The sequence below is a fragment of the Chrysochloris asiatica genome, unplaced genomic scaffold (assembly GCF_000296735.1).
Source record: "Chrysochloris asiatica unplaced genomic scaffold, ChrAsi1.0 scaffold00190, whole genome shotgun sequence".
Lineage (NCBI taxonomy): Eukaryota > Metazoa > Chordata > Mammalia > Afrosoricida > Chrysochloridae > Chrysochloris > Chrysochloris asiatica.
Genome location: NW_006408708.1, coordinates 5,709,651 through 5,725,919, shown reverse-complemented (window position 1 = coordinate 5,725,919; position 16,269 = coordinate 5,709,651). Strand labels below are relative to the sequence as shown.

The 16,269-nt window shown below is 36.6% G+C and overlaps 1 protein-coding gene across 1 annotated transcript in view; it reads left to right on the top strand.

Annotated features, from left to right (window-relative positions):
- Positions 1-16,269, top strand: part of TTC29 (tetratricopeptide repeat domain 29) — a 467,422-nt gene that overhangs the window by 65,267 nt on the left and 385,886 nt on the right. The window contains exons 3-4 of the mRNA XM_006872284.1: positions 8,670-8,893; positions 15,039-15,224. Of these exons, the coding sequence (XP_006872346.1) occupies positions 8,670-8,893; positions 15,039-15,224 (410 nt within the window). The remainder of the gene's footprint in view (positions 1-8,669; positions 8,894-15,038; positions 15,225-16,269) is intronic.

The window sequence follows — 16,269 nt, the reverse complement described above, 5'->3', positions numbered from 1 at the left end:
GCATACAATTAAAATAATATCTGTATTAAGATGGATAATGAAGATTATCAAATTTTTACGATATAACTGCAATTTGCTACATTTCCAGTAGATGCCCCCAGAGACCAGTCAACTCACTGGAAATCCTTCAAATTTAAGAACAAGCCTTCTTTAGCAAATTGAAACTTTTTTCTTGCTGTATTTTGAAGTACATGGAAAATAAAAGTCCTAAAATATCTTAATTCTTCAAATGTACTATTGTAAAAAAATATATGCAAGTTATGGTAGTATACTTTTAAATTAGTATTAATCAATACTGTGACAAATAGTAAGGGGCTCTGGTAGCATAGTGGTTACGAATCAGGCTGTTAACCTCAAGTTCAGCAGTTCGAAACTACCAGCCGTTCTGGGGGAGACAGATGAGAATTACTGCTCCCCGTAAAGATTCCACGGTCCTTAACAACAACAACATGACGAATAGTAATTTGAAATCTACATGTGCAAAGTTAAGAAAAATGCTTTCAGTTTTCATTATTATTCTGTATGCTCTTAAAGTAATTTCAGAACAGTGAAAACAAAAATTGTCTTAAGTTCTCTTTGCATATATATTCATGGTTGTTGGTGGTTATGTGCCATGGAGTCAGTTCCGACTCACAATGACTCTGTACAGGGTTTTCGCTCGGTCAATCTTTAACCAGAGCAGAAAGCCTCATCTTTCTCCCGAGGAACTGCTGGTAGTTTTGAACTTCTGGCATTGAAATTAGTAGCCCAACACGTAACCACTACGCTTCCAGAGCTCCTTGAGCTAGGGAAATTCTATATGTTTGTTTCAGTTAATTTTGGAGGGGGGACGGGGGAGATAACCTTGTCACAAAAAGAAACTGTAAAATATACTCAAATTTGTAATGTGATTTTTAACAGTTCGTGTGAGAAACAGTTAATTTTTTAATTCTAATTATATGGGATATCTACATACAGTGGTATGTAAGAGTAAGAATAGAGACTCGTTTTATTCCATGGAAATTATATTAACTGGAGCTATTTAAGTATTAATTTAAGAGTCAATGTAATTATCCCGTAGGTAATTCCAATAACATTTATCCCTACCATATGAATGTACAGCATTATAGCTGACACATAGATAACCCACTAGTGACTTATAAATATTAAGATAACGGAATAAAATACCATCCTGACTTTCGATTAGATATTACACATCTTTTGAGCTTATAGTTGTCAGATTTAATAAAAGTTTTATCATCTTGTTTTAAAGCATTGTATTTTATTGAGCTGTTTTTGGAATATTTTACCAAATATGAGTTTCACCTTGACACAGTACTTTCAGTTAGCTCCACTAAATATTATGTTAAATATATTAATCATATGTTTGAATGCTTGATAATTAATTTTGATCCTGAAAGTCTACTAATACAAATGCTTATATGTGCAGAGAAAATAAGATAAGTTGTCATACATCTTTCTCAAATTTATAGAAATGTGTATTTTTTATCTTTTAGATGTTTACCTTTATCAGTACTTTTGCCATTAGACTTTACAGTCTTAAGTAGGAATCACATCTAATATGCTCCTTGTGGATGCTACTGCCTGCCTGATTCGGCTGTGTAAGGATAGTGTTCTCTTGGGGAGTCACACAAGGAAGGATAATGATTTCTTTTTCCAATTCAGCATAAAAGTAGATTAGCAGGGATGCTATCTTTCAAATCAGAGAGTTATATACTCCTTAATTGTCAAATTCCTAAGCATTCAATGCAAATAGACAGACAATTGTGTGGAGGAGAAGAAGAAAAATCAGCAATAGTTGATATAACAAGAGGAAATGTGGTGAAGTGGAAAGGATTCAGAATTTGCAGCCAGAGAAACCAGGGTATGAATTCCAACTCTGCCATTTATTACCTTGTATGGCTTTGGGCAAGTCACAACCTCACTGAAGACAGTTTTGTTATCTGTAAAAATGGAAGTAGCACTTTGTAGAGTTATTGTGTGCATTAGAAATGATGTCGACACAGTGCCTGACATGCTGTAGATGCCCTATAAATTGTAGTGGCTCAAAATAGTTTAAGGCAGAGTTTTAAAGTGATGTGGTAGCTCCCTGGCTTTTTAAAAGCAATCACCCCATTCCACAACTCTCCACACATTCAGCTGTTATCAAATAACGTCAGATTATTCAGCCTTACTCTATTCCAGTTTTAAAATGTTTTCTTAAATCTCAGAAATTTCTAGAGGAAGTTTGATGCAAATTCAGAATAGTTGCATAGTATCTTCATTGAATACTGCCCTAAAATGGCAAAATGGTAATGAAATCCAAATGAAATGCATGAGTGTTTAATTTCATCCTCAACTCTGTTCTTGTCTACTTGTAGTTCTCATTAACCCAGTGCAACCTTAAAGATCTTTGTGTACAAATTTTTGTTTCCTTAGGATGGAAATCCATGTTCTGCTTATACAGAAGTATCGTATCTTCTGCTCTGTGGATGACAGGCTCTCCTCTAAATCTATACTATCAAAATCTCTCTACAAATTTCACCAAACTTCTCGTTTGCTTTCCCCTAGTTTAATGGATTCAGGTCAAGGAATATTTTCCTCTTCTGATAGTTTGACACAATATAGTCATACAATTTTAATATGCAAGTGAACCAAAGACTAAAAACATCTTGTTCAACTATAAAAAATAAAATGAATTGAACCATTTGTAATTCTTGTTTTAAAATATACATTTTCAAGTAAAGTTGACTGCAGTCTTCTACCATGGAGCATAAAACCTGCGAAGTATAAATAAATGGGGGTATAAGCACACATTTTTGTTTACAGACACCCATTTCATTTTAATAATGAAGATAATTCTGGTTAAAAGAAGTAATCACATTAACTATGAAGGTTTAAATAGAAACCTATTTAATGAATTGCTATCATTGCTTTCTTGCTCGTCAGCATTACCAAGGTTTAAATAATGATAATGACACATACATAAGTATCTATGAAATAAAGACAATACCAACAGTATAATTATATGTATATTTTAAATATATTTCTCTTTGAAACCTCTTTTCTAAAGAAGAATAAATTTTGAAAATTTACTATAACCTAAAAATAAAATGAAATTCTCACAATCGTTACATTTGAGTTCATCACTGCTGCCACTGTGCCAATACATCTCATTAGGCGTCTTTCTCATTTTTACTGATCCTCCACTTTACCAAGCATGATGTCCTTCTCCAGGAATTGATGTTTCCTGATAATATGTTCAAACTATGAAAGATAAAGTTTCGCCATCCTAGCTTCTAAGAAGTTTTCTGACTACTTCTAACACAGATTTGTTAGTTCTTCTGGAAATCCATGGGATTTCTCAATACATCCATTTTTCTGCAGTCTTCCTTATTCATTGTTAAACTTTCACATGCATTTGAGGCTACTGAAAATACTATGGCTTGGGTCAGGTGTACTTTAGTCCTCCAACTGACATCTCTGGTCTTGAACATTATAAAGAGGTCATGTGCAACAGACTTGCCTAATGCATTACATCATTTGATTTCTTGATTGCTGCTTCCATGAGTGTTGATAGTGAATCCAAGCAAAATGAAGTCTTTGACAACTTCATTTTTTTCTCCATATAACATGATGTTATTTATTGGTCCATTGGTGAGGATTTTTGTTTTCTTTATGTTGAAGTGCAACCAATACTGAAAGCTGTAGTTTTTGTTTTGTTGTTTATCTTCATCAGTAAGTACATATTTGTGCCCATTCCAAAGAGAGGTATCCCAAAAGAATACAGGTATCATCAGATAGTATCATTAATGTCACATGCAAGTAAAATTTTGCTAAAGGTAATTCAATATTGGTTGCAACAGTACATTGACAGGGCTGGATTCAGATGAGGACGTGGAATGAAGGCTATCATTGCTCCAATCTGATGGATCTTGACAGAAAGCAGAGAATACCAGAAGGATGCTTACCTATGTTTTATGGACAACACAAAAGTTTTTGACTATATATCATGACAAGGCTATGGACAACATTGTGGAGAATTAGTATTCTGGAATACTCATGCTCATTGAGGAACCTGTATATAGAACAAGAGGCTGTTGTTTGAACATAACAAGAAGGCCCTAAATGGTTTACACCAGGGTGTACACCGTGGTTGTATTCTTTCACCATACTTACTCAATCTGTATGCTGAGCAAATCTGAGAATCTGAATTATATGAAGAACAATGTGACATCATGGTTGGAGGAAGACTCATTAACAACCTGTAGATAATACAATCTTGCTTGCAGAAAGTAACAGGGACTTAAAATACTTACTGATGAAGATCAAAGACTTCAGTCTTCAATATGGATTGAACCTCAATGTAAAGAAAACAAAAGTCCTCACCACTGGACCAATAAATACTATCACGATAAATGGAGAAAAGATTGAAGTTGTCAAAAACTTTATTTTGTTTAGATCCACTATCAACACTCATGACAGCAACAGTCAAGAAATTAAATGACGTATTGCATTAGGCAAATCTGCTTCACAAGACCTCTTTAAAGTGTTGAAGAGCAAAAATGTCAGTTTGAGTACTAAGGTATGCCCGATCTAATCTATGATATTTTCAATAGCCTCATATGCATGTGACAGTTGGACTATGAATAATTCTTCTACACTGTAGAAGAATTGGTGCATTTGAGTTATGGTGTTGGAGAAAAATATTTAAAAATGCCATGGACTTCGAGAAGACCAAACAATTCTGTGTTGAGAGAAGTACCGTCAGAATGCTCCTTAGAAGCTAAAATGGCCAGACTTCATCCCTCATACTTTAAGCATATCATCAAGAAGGATCAGTCTCTGGAAAAGGATATCATGGTTAGTAAAGTGGAGGGTCAGTGAAAAAGAGGAAGACCCTAAACAAGATGGATTGACACAGTGGTAGCAACAATTGACTCAAGTGCCACAATGATTGTGAGGACGACTCAGGACCAGGCAGTGTTTCATTTTGTTTTGCATAAGATTGCTATGAGTTGGAAAGGACTCGATGACCTAATAACAACAACAACAATAACAGCCTTCCAGAGACAAGCAGTAGACAAGTAGAAGGAAAATGTGGGCATAATTAGAGATGCTATTTGGGGGCTATGAAAAATTCTAGGGACAGGTTCTGCTCTGATTCTGCCTAGCATACCTACACAGTGCCGCCTTCTTCCTTTTAGTGCCCATGTTAAGGGCCAGAAGGACATGGTTGTTAGTTTTTCTCTCAACGTCAAGAATCCTAGATAGAAAACATAACACAGCTGTTATCTACTCTTAAATTCCATGGAATTTCACAGTATATGATACTTGTTCTATTCCTCAATGTCCTCTAGGATTTGAGTAGAGTAGAAGACATGGCCCTTCATTACATCTCACTACCTCTTTCTCTACTTTTCCTTCCTCATCTCCATTGGAGGACAAGGACAACCAGACCAAACCTGCTATTACTCTTCCCATCTTCATTTTAAATATATTTGTATTCAGATGGTGCATTTGACCATGATGTTTTCTTTATTCTCTTTGGATTAGTCCTACTCAATAGATACCTTTATCTGGGGATGCACTTGGGAGAGAGGTGTAGAACTTGCAATTCAGCGGGGATACTGCTTCCAGGCAACCTTTCTAAGATTAAATCTCACTAGGTCATTTTCTTGACTCAAATCCTTCAATTATCATACACTATTTCTGTGTTTGTATAGGCTCTTTGTGTGTGTGTGAACTGAGTGATAGTTCACATAGGAGAACATCGGCTTTACATCATCATTTCATTGTAATGATTACAATTTTCTCATTGCATCATCACAACAGTATTTGCTTCCATTCCCTGTTTTACTTCTTCCTTTTTTTTTTTTTTTTTGGTGGGGGTGGGGAAATGTACACAAAAACACTTCAGGAATATATAATAATTTAAACAACCCAAGGCACATTCTACAAGCCTGCCTCCTGGCCACCAGCACTCAGTCTCTCTCTTTCTGTGAGTCAAGAGTCCTCAGCTGCTTCCTTTCTCCATGTCCTCATCTTTGCTTCCATCTCTGGTGTCACTGCTTCTCTGGATAGGTTCCTGCATTCCACTTGTGCTTGTCTCCCTTGATGGTCCTGGGGTCCTCTGTTTCTGGACTGTAAGATTAACTACTCCTGAGCTTTTATTTCAAAACTTCTACCTTTATAGTTGTGACAGTTGCAATTAGTCAGGATAGCAATTATTCACTATTGAATCATGAGAATCTTATCCCCATCTCTTTACAACAGACCCATCTACAAAATGAAAACTATTCAGTGGGGACTCTATCTTCCCCACACACTTTTAAACTAAACTCCCTGTTGAAAACTTGTAAGCCAGTCACTTCATGCCTTTATCACACCCTCATTTTAAGTAGCCAAAATTGAAGTTGCCCATCCTTATCTACCCTGTATACAGAGGAGATAGGATTGATACTTGATATGAAGACTCCTTCCCTCTTAGTTGGTATTTTGAGCTACTACATCCATGAGTATAGGTCAAGGTCATCAAATTGTAGCAATTTACCCTGTTTTCTTTTATCTTTTTTTTTTTTTTTTTTTTTTAATCTTCCTCTAGTAGAGTTCTGATTATCAAGCAATCGAGGCTAGGTCAAATGCGTACTATCTGAAAGTTTGGGTGTTCTTGTGTGTCTCCCCTCACTTTATATCAGCTGGATGCTTCACTCTCAGCTCTAGCCCTCTGTGGCTATGTCCTTGTTCATGGGCTTAGGAGTCCCTAGGTCTCACCACACTTTGGACCAACCAGTCCTTCCTCTTCTCTCTCTCTCATCTCCAGGTCAACGGGAGTCTATGGAATGTGGTTGAACTCAGCCCATTTCTTCATTGCTGCCTTTCCTCCTGTTTGTATAGACTCTTACCAGTGCTTTGAGGTCTATTTATAATCTGACTTTTTCTAACTTCGTGTGCCATAACTTCCCACCTCACCACTCTCTGTGTGGTATGTTCTATAACTGATACACTCAATAAGACATTTTGAGAGGATGGGTCCTGGGCTTTGGGTTGTTTTTACTTATTTCTTTTTTAAAACTTTTTTTTAAAACTAGTACACAGCCAGGTGTTGAGAATCAGTAGGGCAGAGCTTCACCTGTCCCAGAGTAGCTTCATATTTATAATTTCATTTGATTATTAAAAGAGTCCTGTGAGGTAAATATGCATTTTTACAAGTGAGAAGATTATAGATTCTGGGAGGTTAGGTAAAACAGGGTCAAAAGTAGGTGTTTAGACTGTGTCCAGTTCTGTTTCCACACTACTCTGAAACTGATCTAAATATATTTTTGTTGTTGTTGTTGTTGTTAGTGCCATCGAGTCTGGGTAGGGTTTCCAAGGAGCAGCTGATAGGTTTGAACTGGTGATCTTGTAGTTAGTAGTCCAGTTCTTATCCTGTAGCACAACATCAAAACTGGTGGTGCTGAGGGTTCATGCGCTGAACTGCACAGTCGGTTTGAACCACAAGATCAGCAGTTCTAGCTTGCCAGCTGCTCCTTGGAAACCCCATACAGGGTTGCTATGAGTTGGAACCAACTAGATAGCACTAAACAACAGCAACCAATTATTATTATCCTATTTTTGTTGCTTGCTGCTGAGTTGGTTCCAACTCATGATGATCTTATGTGTTTTAGTCTAAGGCTGTGACCTTTAGAAAGCAGATTTCCAGGCCTGTGTTTTCAGATATCTTTGGGTGGATTTACACCATCAGCCACTCCTTAGGAGAAATATGTAGCAGTCTATTTCCAGAGATTTACAGCTTTGGAAAATGTGTAAGGCACTTGTACTCTGTACTATAGGTTCAAGCTGAGTCAGAATTCCACTAGAAGAGCATGAAATTGTTGGTTTTTCTTGTATTGTACCATAAGTTTATTCCTTACATAGAAATTTTCATCATTTTGAATTATTTACTATTCATTTACTTATGTGTTAGTTTTATTTCCCCACTAGAATGTAAACTTTGCAAGGCCACTAAAACCTGTTTAGTCCAGGTGACTGACACTTGGTTGGAAACTCAATAATTGTTGAATAAATAAATGGAATATGCATTTATATCCTTATATGTGGTATATTATTGAGTTTAGAAGTGAAATAACCTTAAAAAAAAATCATTGACTTAATCCCCATTGAAAATACAAATATAATTGTCATCAACAAATATTTTTTGCATGAAAGAATGAATAGCTGAACTAATGAATGACTTCGTTAGAACTCCATAGCATTCAGTAAAACTGTTTAATATATCGACTACATTATTTGACTATTAAATGAAATATTTAAGTTTTTCCTTGGCTCATTAACTTTTTTTATATGGGAGTATATCAAGTTAGGTTTGTTTTTTGTTTTATTTTCTTTTAACCGTCAGTCAACTAGTAATTTGTCCTTATCAACAGGAGCTCAGCTCTGGAACTGATATAATTATAACATAATCTCATCAAAATTATTGTATTCAGATAGCTCCTGGCATCTTTCATTAAGCTAAAGTTGTTCAATTATAAGTGTTAGAGGCACAGATCTTTAGTTCTTTCATTGATATTGAAAAAAAAGAAACAAAGAGGAAGGACAGTGTGATACAACCTTTAATTATGGGATTAAAAACACCATGTGGATTTAAAAGATTGAAATAAAGCTTTACCTGTTCTGATTCTTATTCCCAGTTACAGGAACTCATACAAGAAGAACATCTGTGTGGACATGCTGCAAGAGGGCTATCATAAGTCTTTTACGGAGCTCTTTGCTCTGATGGAAAGGTGGGATGTCCTGAGGGAGGCTGCAAGACTTAGGTCCATCTTCTGGTTGCAAAAACCTCTTGAAGAGCAGCCTGATAAATTGGATCACTTCTATCACTACCTGACCAGGGCTGAGACTGCAGAAAGGAAAGGTAAGCAGAAGGATGTTGAACAGCATCACAGTAGGAGGAACTGGAGCCCCCAGTGTCCAGGGAAAGATTGCAGATTGTTTCGTGTATGGATTTCAAACATTAAGGGAATTTAGCATAGTTGAGCTAGTCAGCTAAGCATATTTATGGAATAAATGACAGGGAACGCTGAATCACAGGACCGCCCATACACAGAGTTACCCTGGAAATGTCATTTCTAAGCCTGGGGGAGACAATAAAAAGCACCTAATGGATTTGCAGAACTTTTCAATGCATTAATTTTATGTCCATAATTAGCAATTTAGCCTGTTTTCCTCTATATATAATCTGAATGTTGACTTTAACCAAACAGATATTTTCAGAGAGTACTATAACTTAAAAATTACACCGACTTCTCAGTATTTATATCATGGGCTTGGAAGGTTTAATCAAAATTCCTAAAGAAATCATAGAGTTTATATTAATAGGTATATGGTAATAGTGTTTACTTATGCTTTATTGACTAAGCAAAGGCTTTCGATTGTGTGGATCATGACAAGCTATGGACAACATTGAGAAGTATGAGTATTCCAGAACACTTAATTGTACTTCTGAGAAATCTGTATCTAGACCAAGAAGCAGTTGTTAGAACGGAGCATGGGAACACTGAATGTTTTAAAATTGGGAAAGGTGTGCGACAAGGTTGTGTTCTTTCACCATACTTATTCAACCTGTATGCTGAGCAAATAATACAAGAAGCTGGGTTCTATGAAGAAAAACTTGGCGTCAGGATTGGAGGAAGACTCATTAACAACCTGCAATATGCAGATGATACAACCTTGCTTGCTGAAAGAGGACTTGAAACATTTACTTATGAAGATAAAAGAGCACAGCCTTTGGTATGATTGCATCTCAATGTCAAGAAAACAAAAATCCTCACCACTGGACCAATAAACAGCATTCTTATCAATGCAGAAAAGATTGAAGTTGTCAAGGACTTCATTCTTCTTGGATCAACTGTCAGCACTCGCGGAAGCAGCAGTCAAGGGATCAGATGACGTATTGCATTAGGCAAATCTGCTGCACAGGAACTTTTTAAAATGTTGAAGAGCAGAGATGTCAGTTTGAGGACTAAGGTGTGCCTGACCCAAGCCATGGTATTTTCAATAACCTCATATGGATGGATGAGAAAGCTGGACAGTGAATAAGGAAGATCGTAGAAGAATTGATGCCTTTGAGTTGTAGTGTTGGAGGAGAATACTGAAAGTGCCACGGACTGCCAAAAGTACCAATAGATCTGTTTTGGAAGAAGTGCAACCAGAGTGCTCCTTGGAGGCCAAGATGGCTAAGCTTCATCTCTCATACTTGGGACATATTGTCTGCAGGGAACAGTCGCTGGAGAAGGATGTCATGCTGGGTAAGGTGGAGGGTCAGAGAAAAAGAGGAAGACCCCCAACGAGATGGATCAGCCAGGTGGCATCATTGTTGGCGTCAAGTGTGGCTGCGGTAGTGAGGTTGGCCCAGGATCGGACATTGTTTCGTTTTGCTGTGCATAGGGTCGCTATGAGTCGGTTCCGACTCGATGGCACCTGACAACAACAATAGTGTTTCAAGATCTAATCCCATATGGTCTTAGGGTCTGAGACAATTATACTGAAATAGGCTATCGCAGAGCATTCTGGTTGCTTCTCATTGGAAAGACCATCACTGTAGGGTCAGAATCTAGTTTATTTCATCAAAGTATGGCACTAGCAATCTCAGGTCAGATTGTACTTTAGAGACTTAGAGATCAATATCTTAGAGTTATTTAATTTACTGTATACATTACTTGGCTGTTTTATGGTAAGGAAGGGTTTGAAGTAAGCTGTTTAAACTATTTTCCATATACTTAAGTGGCTCTTAGTCCATGACATACTTCTTATACTAACCATTGTTGTGAATTCTCTCTGTAGCATTATGAATAGGGTCTCAAGCTCATGGGTCTAGGAAGCGATGGCAGTGGGTAATCAAATCAATAGATAATTCTAACATTATTTGTAGTTGACTTCAAATTATTGTCAAGAGTTGAGTTGCAGTTTATTTTTACAAATGACATTTGTTAAAATACCCAAAGTATGTTCTATTCATGCAGAATTCTATGGAATGTTTATGTGCTTATGCAAAATGAAGGAAAAATAATTGTCTGGATAAATGTTGGGAAACAGCTGGTGAATTCACATCAAAGTTTAACAGTTTGGTTTATTCCAGGATTTGACATAACCTTTCAGGTACTGACAAATATGGTGGTTCACCCAAGGAAAGAAATTGGTAAGAGCATTTCCCAAATTATTTGATCATGTAATGTACTCTTTGGAGAGTGTAATACAATTTTTAAAAAAATAAATAGTGGAATTAATTTTGATCTTCTGAATATCCTGCTGGCAATATAGTAAAAGGAGAACACTGTTTAGAAGGTAAAGGCAACAGGCTACATCTATAGATTGTCCAATGATTCAAACTTTGCATAAATTCATTTATACTTACTACACTGAGAAATGTTCCATTTCTTGTTGGGAAAAAATAGCTTTTCTGACTAGTAGTTTCTAAATATGAAATTTTAATAACTTATATTTTAAAAGATCTTTAAAATAACCACCACCCCCATAATATTTTGTTTATGAATTATTATTATATTAAGGTTTAATTCCTAAAAGAGAAAAATTATTTCAAGACCACACATATTTTTTTTAATCTTTTTATATATGTTTTCTTTGTTCAATGGGGAATATGAAGTGCTTTACTGATGAGTTTTTAAAACAATAACTCTCTAATCAGTAATTGTGATGAAGAATGTAAGATATTATAGAAACAGACTTTAGTATTTGTGTGTGTATTAGGTAGGAGATTCAGGATGGAAAGATAAGCATAAAGAGAAGTCAGTTCTGAAGTAAGAATGTTTGTTTTTAAAAAATAACAATTTACTATTCATCTAAGGTGTTGCCTACCACAAGTGCCCTTAAATAGCAAAACAACTCTGCAGAATCCTTAGTTCATTAAAAAATAGAGAAGACTTTTTAAGCATTTCATTTTTAATTTATGAAGAATTTATGTAAAGAAATGGTATAGGTTTTCAAATGCTAGGGGTGACTTATGCACTCTTCTTAAAAGCTTTTTTGTTGTAATTAGCCTGTTTCTTTCTTTCTCTGTTTTTTTTATATTCTGAGCCTTTTGATTTCACTCTTATAAAAGTTCTAGTGGACAACGTATAAATATTTTCCCATAGTGGTAATCCCTTCAGGAACATATATGGATTAGTCTTCTAGCAGTGGTGAGCAATTACTATCAGTGAGTTCTATCAGATGATTGTTATAAAAATTGTTTGCAATGTACTTGATATCAGTAAATTATACATCAGAAAAATCTTGAATTGACAAATGTCATGTTACATAATTTTTAGAACAAAAGCTCCTTAGAAGAATAACCCAGAGGATATTACATATTTACAATCTACTTTCAGCATAAATATAGAGAGAATAAAAATTCTGAAGCTGTTCATATTCACCATTAGGGAGAGGTTTAAATAAAGTATAATTTACTAGCACACACAACATTTTTCTTCAAATTTCCTTCATTAACACACTTTTTGGACTTATAGGTCAGTTTTAGAAAAAAAAAAGTGGGAGGTTAAGTAATAAATGTCTGAATGAAAAAGATGTCTATTATTTATGCACTTTCAGTAAAAAAAAAATTAAAAGTCCAAAATAAAAGCAAAGGAATCCAGTCTTTTCTTTTTTAGTATGACTGAGAACAAAGTGTGTTGAGTTTATAAGCTCAACCTCATCATAATTAAGTGTATCAGCCATGTTAAGTGCCATTGAGTTGATTCCAACTCATACAACCCTGTATAGGGGAGGCTGGTGAAGTTGAACCACTTTTGCAGTTCAAACCAACATTGAGGTCTAGTGTTTGTCCTTCAGCACTACAACAGCCATATCAACTTAAATGTATCAGCCCCATGATTTTTTTTTTTTTTTCCTTTTACATTAGAAAATTTGGGTACAGCTATTTCCTCTTTGCTTTTTTTATACACATTTTTTTTTTTGCCATGATAATGTTAAAAAAACATTACTTTCTCTGAAATCTATACATACTTTTAAAACCTCAAATGGGACAATTATTTGATACTGCATATTCATTTCTTCTCCCAAACTGCAAATTGCTAACTGGTAATAGTTTACCCTTCATCTTACAAAAAATCTACTATTTTCCCCTAATAATATATGTAGTTCTAACATATTCTAAGTTTGGGGAAAGTTTTTATGGCTATGTTCATCTAAATTGATGGAATAAAAATTGAAATTTTACAAGAAAATGAGGCGGCACAGGAGGTACTCACTCATCTCAGCCAAGAAATTTGTAAGACAACTATCTGGGTGACTTATTGGAAAAGACCCATATTTGTGCCCAATCCAAAGAGAGATGACCCAACAAAATACGTAAATCATCAGACAATCTCTTTGATATCCCATGTGAGTAACGTTTTACTAAAGGGAATACAGAAATGGCTGCAAGCATACATTGACAGAGAACTTCCAGAGGTTCAAGTTGGATTCAGAAGAGGACGTGGAATGAGGGATATCATTGCTGATGTGTGATGGATCTTAGCTGAAAGCAGAGAATATCAGAAAGATGTTTACCTGTGATTTATTGACTATGCAAAGGATTTCTATTGTGTGGATCATGACAAGCTATGGACAACATTGTGAAGTATGAGTATTCTGGAACACTTAATTATGCTCATGAGGAATCTGTACATGGAACAAGAGGCAGTTGTTTAAACAGAACATGGGGACACTGAATGGTTTAAAATTAAGAAAGTTGTGCGACAAGGTTGAAGTCTTTCACCATAGTTATTCTACCTGTATGTTGAGCAAATAATCAAAAAATCTGGGTTCTATGAAGAAAAATATGGCATGAGGATTGGAGGAAGAGTCATTAACAACCTGTGATGTGCAGATGATACAACCTTGATTTCTGAAAGTGAAGAGGACTTGAAACATTTACTGATGAAGATCAAGGACCACAGCCTTCGGTATGGATTACATCTCAAAGAAAACAAAAATTGTCACCACTGGAAAAATAAACATTATTTTTATAAATGAAGAAAAGATTGACGTTGTCAAGGACTTCATTCATCTTGGCTCAAATATCAACACTCATGGAAGTAACAGTCAAGAAATCAAATGGCATATTGTATTAGGCACATCTGCTGCACAAGACGTTTTTAAAGTGTTGAAGAGCAAAGATGTCAGCTTGAAGACTAAGGTGCACCTGACCCAAGCCATGGTATTTTCAATAACCTCATATGCATGTGAAAGCTGGACAGTGAATAAGGAAGACCGTAGAAGAATTGATGCCTTTGAGTTATGGTGTTGGGGGAGAATATTGAAAGTGCCATGGGCTGCCAAAAGGACCAATAGATCCATTTTGGAAGAAGTGCAGCCAGAGTGCTCCTTGGAGGCCAGGATTGCTAAACTTCATCTCTCATACTTTGGACATATTGTCAGGAGGGACCAGTCGCTGGAGAAGGATATCACCTTTGGTAAAGTGGAGGGTCAGAGAAGAAGAGAAGGACCCTCAATGAGATGGATTGGTCAAGTGGCAGAATCGATGGACTCAAGCATGGGAACAGTAATGAGGTTGGCCCAAGATCGGGCAGTGTTTCATTCTGCTGTACTTAAGGTCACTAAGGAGCTCTGGTAGCGTAGTGGTTATGAATCCGGCTGTGAACCGCAAGGTCAGCAGTTTGAAACTACCAGCTGATCCACAGGAGAAAGATGAGGCTTTCTGCTCCTATAAAGATTTACAGCCTCGGAAACCCTGCACATTGTCGCTATGCGTCGGAACCGACTCCACAGCACATGACAACAACAATAACAAGGTCACTATGAGTCGGTACCAACTTGATGGCACCTAACAACAACAACAACAAAATCATCTGAATAGCCTTTAATTGGCACAATTGTTTTTATAGTCAAAATGCATTAATTTAATTTTTGCATTTACATTTTATTTTTAAAATACTTTTCATACTTTTAAGGTCAAGTAGAAAGCTAAATGCCACTGTATTGGTTTGCCATTTGAAGGGAAGCTTCATGACACATTTTTTAATGTTTTCCTCTCTTTGCAGGATACCTTGAAGATGTATATAATAACTTGCATGCTCTGGCCTGTTACTTCAATAATCCTGAAGACAAGTGGGTAAGGAATCACTTCTATGAACGATGTTTTAAGATTGCTCAACTGATCAAAATTGACGGTGGGAAGAAAGAAGCCGATGCACATGCGCACATGGGCCTTCTCTATGAGGAAGATGGTAAGTGTGCATTTTCCGGATTTGGTAGGGTTGTGTGGTTTGAAGGATCCAGCTATCAGGCATCCAGAAAGCACGTGAAGGTGGAAAAATGAACCTGAGGGTTCAGCATACGAATGTAAAAGATTGAGATCAAACAGCAATGGAGTGTGACTTGCAGACTCACCTTCAGAATTCTTGGCAGTCATACTCCCATCCATGTTCCCAGAACTACATCCTTCAGGTCACGTGTTGCACCATTTTGATTTTGTTTTTTCCCTTTTCATGACAGCCTTCTTAGGACATTTTGAAATGTTTGAAATTGTTTGGGGAAAGGAAAGGTACACTTTGTGATTTTCCTATTGTCACCTACCTAAACCCACTGCCCTGAAGTTTATCCAACTCATGTAATCCTATAGGACAGAGGAGAACTACCCCAGATGTTTGTTTGTTTGTTTTTTACATTATTGCTCCCTCACCCCCCCATTTTATTTTTTAAATGTTTTATTGTGAATTATGTGATAGTTCATATGGAAATTCTCCTCCCCTCCACCCCGTGGTCAGCACACAAACCCTCTCGTTCTATGAGTCTAAAGACCCCAGGTGCTTCATCTCTCGATGTCATTGTCTCTGCCTCCATCTCTGGCATCACTGCTTCCATAGGTAGGGTCCAGCTCTCTGCTCCGCTTGATGGTCCCAGGGACCTCCACTCTTAGATTGCAGTTAATCAACCCCCTCCCTTTGCTACAAAACATCTACCTTTACACTTCCAACCTTCACAGTCAGTCCTAATAACAATTATTCACTATTGTATCACAAGAGACGTATACGCATCTCCTTACATTAGTCCCTCCCAGACAGATTGGATATTACTCTGTGGAGATTCTGCCTTCCTCCTTGCCCTCTGGGTCCAGATTGCCTCTTGAAAGTTTGTAAGCCAGTCACTTCTTGCCTTTGTTATTGCTGTTGTTGTCAGGTGCCATCGAGTCAGAAGCGACTCATAGCGACCCCATGCACAGCAGAACGAAACAATGTCCGATCCTGGGCCAACCTCACTACCGCTGCCACA